Source organism: Aedes aegypti, chromosome 2, assembly GCF_002204515.2.
Source record: "Aedes aegypti strain LVP_AGWG chromosome 2, AaegL5.0 Primary Assembly, whole genome shotgun sequence".
In the NCBI taxonomy this organism is placed as follows: Eukaryota; Metazoa; Arthropoda; class Insecta; order Diptera; family Culicidae; genus Aedes; species Aedes aegypti.
This window is the reverse complement of record NC_035108.1, coordinates 43,423,976-43,436,036: the sequence shown is the minus strand read 5'-3', so window position 1 is coordinate 43,436,036 and position 12,061 is coordinate 43,423,976. Positions and strand designations below refer to the sequence as shown.

At 38.5% G+C, this 12,061-nt stretch overlaps 1 protein-coding gene across 1 annotated transcript in view; it reads left to right on the top strand.

Annotated features, from left to right (window-relative positions):
* The first annotated feature begins 6,202 nt into the window (after nucleotides 1-6,202).
* The window catches only part of LOC5577067 (elongation of very long chain fatty acids protein 7), a 180,644-nt gene continuing 174,785 nt past the window's right edge, over nucleotides 6,203-12,061 (top strand). Inside the window, exon 1 of the mRNA XM_021840655.1 lies at nucleotides 6,203-7,004. Within this exon, the coding sequence (XP_021696347.1) occupies nucleotides 6,863-7,004 (142 nt within the window). The 5' untranslated portion in view covers nucleotides 6,203-6,862. The remainder of the gene's footprint in view (nucleotides 7,005-12,061) is intronic.

The following is a 12,061-nucleotide window of genomic DNA, read 5'->3' as shown; positions in this document are numbered from 1 at the left end:
TTTTAGTTATTTAAGCTAAGTATGCTGTTTCGCTCAAGAAAAGTAAAGAAATTCCTTGACTGAATGGGTCAAGAAATTTCCTACAGAGAACCCTTCTTTGAAGTGACATTTCTTCTCAACTGCGTACTGCGATCAGAAAAATGTGATTTTCTTGACCATTTCTTGGAAGAAATTTTACACGCATCGAGATAGGCGATTCCTTTTCTTGTCAGTAGCAAACCAGCCTTTAAGGAATAACAATTATTCTATACAAGTTTAAGGTGAAGGTCCATTGAGCACGTAAACATAATGTTGCCACCCACTCGAGCCACCCGCTAAACCACCCGCTCTAGCCACCCAACACGGCGGAGCACAATGTTATGTGCGTCGGCCAAAAATAAATCATCATGTTCCATGTATACCTCCACCTACAGAATTATGTAGGCAGTATTATTTGCACACGTTTCATACAAATGTATTATTGTCGATATGAATTCTTCAACAACTTCCTTAAAGCTCAAAATCACAATTTATTTCATTTGGTAGTGGAAACATGATTTTTGACCAAAATTAAAAGCATTTTTCACACCATGCGTGTGTTGTTTACTTTTTTTGGCAGTTTTCTCCTCTCTTCTCTCGCTTCTCACGGACGGAGAAAGTTGCCATCAGTATGCATTTGAATTCTACAGTCAATTGTACTGTATAATATCTAATATTCATTTTTGCTGTTAAATTGCGTCGTACATTGTTTTTCTCATGCTTAAAAATGTTTTGCAACACTTGTGCCATTGTACACCTTCTGAGTGTTATGAAATTGTAAAATACGTGGTTGTAGCAAGTGTATGAATATCCAAACAATTTTAATTCCAAACATAAAAACTGACATCACTGCCAATCAGTGAGAGCTGCGCATCCGATTCATAAACAATGTTGGCCCAGTGAATTCGTATTCCGGTGTTATTTTTCGAGCACAAATCGGTGAATTTAAGTGTTTTATTGCTCCCAGGAGTACGGCGCGAGAAAACATAAAGTGTTACAAGTATCGCATCAGATTTTTGAATTGTCACGGTGAGTAGAAATACCATGAAAAGTGAATTTAAGAACAGGCACCGAAAAGCCTTCAAACAACAACACGGTGCGTGAAGAAGAAGTGATTCGGTAGTGCGTGATATTTTGCAACACAAATCACAGCAATAACTACTTGTTTGCATTCAAAAACAGGTAATTTGTGAAAAACACATTATGGAATGCTTCCAGTTAAGAAACCACCGCTCTACAATAAGGTTAGTAGCTTCAAATAATCATTTTTTGTAATCGCTCTCCAAAACACTGTGAGAAGCGTGGGAGGAGGGAGTGGAAAGTGAAGGGGGAAGTAAGGTGCCATATTAGAGGCTATTTTGGTACTCATGGAGATAGGTCCATTTTTTCACTGGCTATTAAATTTTTCTCTTATTTTTACTTATTTTTACAAACATTCAGTATTAAAATAATGAATGTTGGTTGGATTTATATTGACGCTTAACTCTTGAATAAAGGGACCGTCCATTAATTACGTAAGACTTTTTTGGCTGTTTTTTGAGCCTCCCTCACCCAATGATAAGAGTTTTTGTATAAAAATCAAAAATAATTAGCATGGCGCGTAAGAAATCTCAAATTGTATGGTGGAATTCGAAGGTATAAAAGCGTAATTGTGTGTTCGTCAAACATTTTGAAGATAACGACTCCATGATCAATAGTAATAGTGTGTTTGTTAAAAAAAAACTGAACATGATTACGAGAGCAATCACAGTAACATTTGCGAACGCTCACAGAACATGAGCGTTCAAAATGCAACGCTGGTTGATGGGACGTTCAAAAAACTTTTTCAAGCTTTGTATTATTTCAAGGTAATTTTTCAGCATGAAGTCGACTTGAGAATGCAACCAGGCTTGCGCTTTCCCCTTTAGGTTTCAGCATCAAAATGGTTATCGTTTTCTTCAGAACCTCCAGAAAATAATGGTAGCATCATTGCAACTTCGATATAACGTAACTCAGAGGGTATATTTTGATGAGAAAAGGAATATTAAATTAATTTTATTTAGATTTACATTAGGAATATTTGAATATTCGAAGAAACTTGAAAATAAATACCAAGTTGAAATTTTTCAGGAATCTTAATAAGCGTTTAAGTTAAGCAGTACATGTCAGTTTCAACCAAATACATATATTGATTGGTCCTCTGGGGATAAATTGCTGCAGGAATCTTGGAAACAATTATGGAAATTTATAGCACAAGACCTTAAGCAAATACTTTATAAATTTCTAGTGGGAGTTTTAAAATATATATCCCTAGTTTTTCTCTTTAAATGCATAAGAGAATTCATAATTAAATCATCAGCTAACCATTGAAAACCAAGAAATATCATTTTATGGATAAGTTGCGAACGAATACCTGGTAGAATTATTTTTCAAATCCTGAACCCGAATCTGACGGGTTCGGGTTTGAAAATTATATTTTTTCGAATTCGGGTTTGAAAGTCTACAAAACTCTCAGTTACCGGTCGGGTTCAGGCTTGAAACGTCAGGGTTTTTCGGGTTTGGGTCGGGTTTTGTGAGCATGGTGAACAGATGAACAATCTGAAAGCTTTCTTGTTCATCAGAAACGATAAGTTTGCCATTTTTTCAAACTCTGGTTTTATTTCATATTTTTTTTCAGGTTTCGGGTCGGGTTCGGGTGTGAACATAGATTTTTTTTTCGGGTTCGTGTTTGGTATTGAAATACTGTCCGGGTTTGGATCGGCTCAGGTTTTAAAAAAATAAAATAGGTCGGGTTCGGGTCTGTAAAATGTGAAACCCGACCATCTCTTATATTTTATGGATTTCTTGGAAAAATCACTAGAAGAACCCATTGAGAAATTTATTGGACAATTCCAGCTGGTATCAATGACGGATGTTTTACATTGAATACTTAAAGAAATTCGAGTTGTATATGGTTCTTGGACAAATTCTTGGAGAAACTCCTGCAGAATTCATAATGAAAAAGCTGGATATATTTTGAGAGGATTGTTTTCAGGTGTTAAACGAATACCTGCATGATTTTTTTTAAGTAGTTCCTAGAGCATTCCAGTACAAACATCTTGAGGTTATCGTGGACAGAATATCTTGAAGAATTCATAGTATAATCGACTAAAAATCCTAGAAAAATTACTTGATGAGATATTTGATCAAAGGCTTTTGAGAAACTATTGGATAAATACGAAATCCTTAATTCAAATTTATTTGAATCTATATTTCCCTAACAACATTTCCTAAACATATGCTAGGTAATCTTTTTTGAATAGTCTCTAGTAGAAATCCTGGAGAAATTCTTGGAGTAATGTATGAACCATTTCTTGGTGGAACTCCAGGAGAATTTTGTTTTGGAATTGCTAAAGGAATCCTTAACACGGGAATCCGTTATGTATTTACTGATGAAATGTTTATGGAAACTTTTGGAGAAATCTTTGAAATGTCGTGGAAAAGTGGAAAACAATTGGTTGATTTATTTGTCAAGAAATTATCGGAAGTTTTTATAGATGAGTTTTAAATCTGTTAATTTCGATAGAGTTTTTTCAAATGAGAAATCGTTATTAATATATCTTACTCCGACACGAGAGCACAATATAAAATGTAAAGTATCGAGAGTGAATCAATACATAAATAATTACTACAGTTAACATAGAAAATTTAAGTGACTTACAGCCACTGGGAGTGTGAATGCCATAAAGATGAATAGGAATGATGCTTTTCATACCAATGAACAGCTATGAGAAAAATAGCTATACAGCTTGCTCACTCGATATCGATGTATTCAGCGATGTATTCGATGTTTAATGCTTTCATAAAATTGGTTTTGATAGATGGTTGAATTTATAAGAGTATTTTTAGTGTATAAATAACATATATAATGAAAAATGCAAACAATAAATGGTAATTAGAAAATTTACGTTATATCGAGGTAAAAATTGTGTTAAAACCAGTTACGCTATAAAGATGTGACGTTACATCCAGGTTACGTAAAATCGAAGTTTCAGTATACATGAATATTTTTCAAAGGCAAAATGTTTTAGCATCTACATTTTTAATCCAATAATTTATCATGATAATTGACGTTCCTAGGTGTTCTACTTCGCGTTCCCCAGGGAATCCAAATACACTGCGGAACACGTTTTCTCAACAACCAAATTACCGCTATTTACTTCATTAAGGGTAGGGTGATGTGCTAGTATCCATCGTATTAGGCATTGAACAGTGACAACTGCAATTTCCCCAGTATTGCAGTGAATGATGCTGATACAAACCGATGCCAAACAATTCTTTCTCAAATCGCCCAATTTTAACAAAAATATATCTACAATAAAATTTAAGTCAATTTTTTTTATTTTAATCATAAAAAAGTTTGAAGTTGCGGGCCTCGTGGCCGTGCGGTTAGTGTCGTCAGGTATTTGAGCGCATCGTGTCATGGGATGTGGGTTCGATTCCCGCTTCAGCCAGCCAGCCAGCTTCAATAAGCTTTTCGTCAGGAATGTTTCTCGGCTGTGCCACTGGAGCATGCTTGTCCGTTGTCTAGTGTTAAGTTACAGTCTATGCAGCTAAATGGCTGAAGACAGCGTCCGTGTCTCTATTATTCGTATTTTAAATTTCTGTAAAAATAGTGAACATCTATGAAACTACTGTTTTTTTTACAACTTTGGAGATCTGTAGCTAAACATTTTAAAGCGCTGGAACATTTTTGAGGACGGTATCTGATTCAGCAAACTCAAATCATAATTTGATCCATGAGACACGCAAAAAAATCTTTTTTGTTACGCTGTGATATTTGATCCTTTAAAAAATTTTTTGGTTGATTTCGGTCATATTTTTTTCCAGATCTAGAAACCTTAAAATTCTTGACGTTTTTTCTAATCGACAAAAGTGTTATGAAAATGAAACTATTTTAAGAATTTCTCCAAAATAGTTTCGCATGCCTTGCAGCCTGAGCCATGTATTGAAAGGTATTGAAGTGGCCTGCGTAGTCAGTTTAGCTGAGGACCACTATTGTAGCTATTCTGGTATCCAAATGTGCAAATAAATCTTTCTCATAATCATTTTTAGGAGGATTCCAACTTAACCACCTCTTAGAACCATTATCCAGAGTAATGATATACATAAGCGACAGTGTCTACATTGGAATCAAGTAACCCTGTCCAACACAATTCAATTTACAGCGGGTGACCTACTGAGGCGCCTGGTTCCGTAAAACGAGTGCTGACCGCGCTTTATGCAGCTATGTACCACAATTTCCATAAATAACGAACTGGCTCGCCTATAATCTCACAGTAAACATGCCCAATTTTTTTGTTTGCCGCGGATTTGCTGTCATTTGCAGAATTATGTTGATAAACAACCAACATTGAACAACAACAAAAAAGTGGGCATGCACTCAAATCGACTGAATGTGGTTTTCTTCTACTTTTTCTTGGCGTTTCGTTCCCATTGGGACAGAGCCTGCTACTCACCTCAGTGTTCTTAGGAGCACTTCCGCAGTTATTAACTGAGAGTTTTCTTTGTCAAAGTTGCCATTTTCGCATACGAGTACGATGATACTCTATGTCCAAGGAAATTTCCGTTACAAAAAGAACCTAAATCGACCGAGAATCGAACCCAGACTCCTCTTAGTTTGCAGCCGCGGACGTTACCACTAGGCTAAGGAAGGCCCCGACCGAAGGTGCTCAATTGGCGCTATTACCCTGATTGAAAAATTACCATCCAGAAGAGCATCGTGTGTGCAACCGGAACGACGCGACAACGCGTGTAGAACAGCCGCGACCGATTCAAGTGACAGCACTCGTCGGAGTGCGATCTTCGGCAAGCGCGCGCGATTCTCAGCCATCAATAAATTTAAAGAGATTTTTCTCGCGCATCCGTAACCCGTTCCATTGTGCCGTCACAGTCATCATCATCGTCATTGCACGAGTGTTTGCTTCCATCATCAGCGACGTCGACGACGGCGAAGACGACATCAACGGGGTGACGGCGAAGAACTTGAAAAGCACCGCCCAAGGACGAATGGTTCGATCGCGCGAGATCGCTCTCAGCTGAAACCGATTGGGGAGGCTTTTCCGCGTGCTCGTCGCCGATGACGATGATGCCAATGTAGAAGCTGTGCCTTCCTTTATCTCGGTGTCAGTGTTCGTGTCCGCGACTAGGATCAACTCGCTCTGGCTGGGGAGATCGCGCGGAAAGGCTTTTGTGTCGCGATCGGTCGTTAGTAGCTGTTAGTTGTCGTTTCACTTTCGTTCGGTTCGGTGGTTGGCACTCCATATCCCGTCTGGTTCAGGTGGCTGTTGATGGCTAAATTTGGAATGGTTTGCGATTCTTAGAACAGAGAAGACACGAGATTTCCTGGCAGATCATCTAGAAGGGTTTTTAGACATTGGGGGATTCGCCTTGTTTGGATTGGCATCTTCAGGTGTTCAGTAGCTGATAGTTTGCAGTTAAGTGATATCCATCCGATTTAAGAAACACAAATGCGTCCAATCAATCGAAACCGCCGCGAGTGTGAAAAGGCTTAAAATTGGCCCAAATCAGAGAAAAGAAAAAAAAAACGCAAATCAATCGATCGCGGCCTAGGAGGCCCGATTGGATTTCCTCAGACGCAGTTTTCCTCCACTCCGTTAATCAAACGTGTGAGTGTTTTGATGGTGTAGTGCGATTTGGCAACGTGTCTGCCACAACCTCCAAAACTAGGCTAAATTTGTGCTGACGACCGCGACAACAAAAGGGTGGTGCAAGTTTTCAAAGTTTGTAAACCGTTCGAAAGCCGGACAACGAAGAAGCGACGTTCGTGAGTTCGTCAACTGAAATTTCTCATCCATCGTCCAGAATGAGCGTCGCGGAGAACTTTACGAACTTCTCCTCCGGATCCCGGTTCGTGTTCCAGATGGCCGTGGAGGAGTACCACACCGGGCGGAACTGGTCCGGTCTGGTCGATCGCTATTGGTTGATCGTCGAAGAGCTGATTGCAGGTAATTGATAAACATTTCCACATAGATGTTGGTATATCTGGTCGGCTCGTTTCTCGGTGCGATGTGGAGCGAACCGTGAAGTCATCGCGTTGTGGTGGTCGGTGTCTTCGATGTTGTTGCAAAAATGTGCTGGAGTAAGCGTGAAAGGTGACGACCTAGTAGCGGAAAAGACACCATGTCGAATCTTTGTAAATATTTTGTAATCGTGTGGCTAAAGCATGGACTTATGGCAGATTTCAGTGGAAATCGTTGGGGTTTACGAAGTTCGTTGGGCAAGGAAACTGTAGTTTCGGTACTTTTAGACTCTTAGACTTTTTAGATTTAATTATTACTCCCGCGGCTTCAAAGCATGCTGAATGCGTCTGGGTTCGATTCCCACCAGCCCAGGAACTTTTCGCAATGAAAAGAAGAATAAGGAGAAAAGGAAGGAGAAGAAAAAGAAGATATTTACTTTTATTACAATCTATAATGGTCCAACAAGATTAGAGGCTGTTAAAAAGTCATAATCTAAACCAAGTTTTACAATTTTTCAAAGTTAACATGTCGAGTGATGCAACCATCATATTGTTTCTTAATATGAGCTAATTTCATGCAACATTATTACAAACGTATCTTATAGTTCCAATCAAGAAATCATATTTGGATTGGACTTTGGATTCTTTAAGTTTGGTTTCACCTCAAACTAACTTGCTTTAGTGGTAACCGCGCAGCTTTTCAGCGAGACCACCGAATACCGGTTTGGTCAACGATCTTCTTTAGGTGGAAACTTTTTCTACTCTTCATAGCATAGAGCATTTTTATTTTTGCCACATGGTTCACGAATTTAAAATTAGTTATTTTAAAAGAACATAAGACAAAAGGCGAAAGATCAAGAGGGTGGAAAGTCGGAAGACAATACTTCGGAAGTTCGAAGAGAATATGTTAAAATAACAAACATTTTGAACTACAGCATATCAAAATAAATTTGAACTACAGCATAATTAAAATATTTATCTCAGACGACTTCATTTGAGAGTTGTTAATGTTGCTTAAATATATCCGTGCTGAAAGTGTTGGTTTTTGACACGAAACATCAACTCTTATTAAGGTGAAGATGAATCGAAGCCAAAGTTCAAATTTTCAAGAGCACGGATCTGGAGAACCAAATACCCGTTTGAGCTGAAAACCTAATCGATTGGTCACCACCAGCTAGTGACCAATCGATTAAGTTTTTAGGTTAAACGGATGTTTGGTTCTCGAGATCCGTGCTCTTGAAAATTTTAAGTTTGGCTTCGATTCATCTTCACCTAAATGTATTCGAATCCTCTGAGCAGAATCTCAATAGAGAATATCCACTCGGATACGAGTAACTGACACTTAGGTAGACTGTAAGTGGTAGTCGAAATACGCGTATCTGTCAAAGATAAGCATTTAGAGGCGCAATTAAATGGTACAAGGTACATCAAGTTTTACACTAGTGCGCGGAAATAGGGGCATGAGCGAATACTGGTGTACTGATGGCATTTGTTGTACACATTCCTCCAGGGATTAACACATAATATATGAGATCAAAGAGAATGTCCATCATGCAAACATGTTTCCATTTTAAAGACAATTTAATGTTTTGATGACAAAAAAATCGAAAGGCCCCTAATGAAAATTCTTTGATGGAGTATATATTTTTTTGCGGGTTTTCTCTTGGATTTTCTTGAAACATTGCTGATTATATATCTGAAAGAATTTTCAACAAAGTACATTGCAATGTACCTTACACAGTTGCTGAAATTGCAAGAAATAATTTAATTACTGAAGGTTGCATCCTAAATCTTAGAAGGTCTTCTACTGAAGATCCAGAAGGAGTTTTTACAGTTATTTTAAAACTTAAATCTCAAATCAGTTACAAAAATGTTGAATGAGTTGATTTGTATCTTCTTTTGGAAATTTTAGGTATTATGTTTTGCTAGTTTTGGTGGATTAAAAAAAAAAATTGAAGGATTAAAAAAAATAAAAAATTGAAGGATTAAAAAAACACAAATAATAGGGGAATTTTATAAAATCATCAGTGAACGTTTAATTAAATGCAGGTACGTTTATTAGTGAAATCATTGAGCAGTTTCTTGACCAAATTTTCGAAATCATTTCTAGGGAAAAAAAAACAGCTGTAGCAATTTTGATGGATGTCCCGACTAGCAGATCATATCTAAATTATATCACAAATATATCATATTGAGTTACAATTATCTCCCGTTGGTGAAATTTAGATATGATATATTATTTTTTCAATGATTCAGAATAAGATAATATCAGAGCGTGTTACAATTCATTTTATAACACATCTTGTTACAAAACTTATTACAATCTTGTTGTATCTAGAGCAGAATTTTAGCTACATTCATCATTATAACAAAATTATATTACAGGTTATTATGATAACAGGACATGATATAATTGTGTTTTATTGTATGAAGTACATTTACCAAGAACGAGTAAGTTTGTCTTTTATATACGTCATTAACTGTGACGTCATGTTTTCCAGCTCAGACACAGGAGAAATTTGAAAAACACCAAGTCCATTCATATGAGCTGAGAAGACGTAGAACCAGTTGAGCTTTCATCACCATTTATTTCAAGTGTACGAATAGCCTCAATGGTAGGGGCGTCAGGTCAATTCTGGTGATTTGGAACATGTTTAGGTTCGTTTCCCGTTAATAACTTGGTTTTCTTTTAAAAACAATATAAAACTTTTTTTTTCATTTCTGTCATTTTCTAAAAATAGACTTACATCCGGTGGTCAGCAATCTGAAAATGATGTTAAAGAAGAATCCAATATATCTTCACTCATTCTGTGGTTTGTGCTAACGTAAGAACTAAACGACACATAAAAGACGCGACGCGAGACAAGACAAACAACTTATCGTTTTTACAATAGTCAAAAGAGTTTTGAAAATTTACTTTTTGATTCGGGAGCGATATAGCCCATCTACAGGACAATGTCCGACTAACCTGGTCAGTGACTGACAGGATTCCAAGAGATAGGAATTGGAATAATCTATTCTCATTAGTAATAAAAATATGTTGTTCGATTAGACTACGAGAGCTGTACAAAACAAGTGCTGCGACGAGCTGCGTACATTTTTTTAGATATCGTAAGATAAACACTTAAGGCTATAAGAAACCAAGCACCAAGATGCATAAATTTCAACATAATTTAAGAGGTGATGAAGCCTTAATCTACTGCACAGTATGCTCAAGCTTGAGTACCACTGTCCTAGTGTTTGAACATGGAAAACTAAACTTATATAAACTCTTCGTCATTCTCGCACAAAATTAAACTTAGATATCGTTAGAACATCGTAAGTGAAATAACCTCATTTTGTTTGCTTATCTTTTGGAAGTAATAAGCTTCCCCCCACAATTCAGTATAATATAAGATTTTTTTTCTTATCGCTGTCCTAATTTGCCTTATAATTTTGCTAGAAGTCACCAATGGTTCAGGAAACATCTCTGAGTTTCATAATTAACGAAAGAATAACTTACTTTACTTTACTTTTGCTGGCTCTACGTCCTTCAAGACATGACCTGCGCCACAATGTTACGCCAACTAACTCGGTCCATGGCTGCTAACCTCCAATTTCTTGATCGCCCTACACTTCCAAGATCCTGCTCCACTTGGTTAAACCACCTAGCTCGTTGCGCTCCTCTTCGTCTTGTACCGGCCTGATTTGAGGTGAAAACCATTTTTGCGGGATTGTTGTCCGGAATTCTCACAACGTGTCCCGCCCATCGTACCCTTCCAGCTTTGGCGATTTTCTGGATACTGGGTTCACCGTAGAGTTGCGCAAGCTCGTGGTTCATTCTTCTCCTCCATACGCCGTTCTCACATATTCCGCCGAAGATCGTCCTAAACACACGTCGTTCAAAAACTCCTTAAGCTTGCAAGTCCTCTTCGAGCATTGTTCACGTCTCATGTCAGTAGAGAACTACCGGTCTTATCAGCGTCTTGTACATGGTACACTTCGTACGGAAGTAAAGTTTATCAGACCGCAAGGTCTTGTGGAGTCCGTAGTAAGCACGACTTCCGGCAATGAGACGTCTTCGAATTTCTCTGCTGCAGTTGTTATCTGACGTTATCAATGATCCGAGGTAGACAAATTCGTCCACCACCTCGAACTCATCCCCGTCCAGCCAGCAGATATTTCGTCTTCGACGTATTTACCTTCAATCCAACCCGATCTGCTTCACGTTTCAGCCTGGTATACTGTTCAGAAACCACCTGGAACGTTCTTCCGACAATGTCCACGCCGTCAGCAAAGCAGATGAACTGGCGGGATTTATTGAAGATCGTGCCCCGCATGTTGAAGCCCGCCCGTTTCATAACACATTCGAGCGCAATAATGAACAGGAGGCAGGAAAGACCATCGCCTTTTCGAAGCCCTTTGCGTGTTTCAAACGGGTCCGATAATGCACCCGATATCTTCACACAGCACTGTACACTATCCATCGTTGCTTTGATCAGTCTAGTCTGTTTCCCTTGAAAACCATTCTCGTCCATAATCTTCCATAGCTCTTCGCGGTCGATGGTATCATAGGCCGCTTTGAAATCGATGAATAGGTGGTGCGTAGGGACTTGATATTCGCGACACTTTTGGAGGATCTGCCGCAGCATAAAGATTTGGTCTGTCGTCGATCGCCCGTCCACAAAACCGGCTTGATAACTTCCCACAAATCGCACGATAGACGGCGGAAGATGATCTGGGAAAGCACTTTATAGGCTGCGTTAAGAATGGTGATCGCTCGATAGTTCTCACATTCTAACTTGTCACCCTTTTGATATATTGGGTATATTATTCCCTCCTTCCACTCCCCCGGTAGCTGTTATGTATCCCAAATCCTGGCTATCAATCGATGCAGACAAGTGGCCAACCTGCCCGGGCCCATTTTAATAAGTTCCGCTCCAATACCATCCTTTCCAGTTGCTTTGTTGTTCATGAGTTGTTTGATAGCATCCTTAACTTCACCTATTGTGGGAGTTGGCACGTCTCTCTCATCCACCGTACTGATGAAGGCATTCTTCCTGC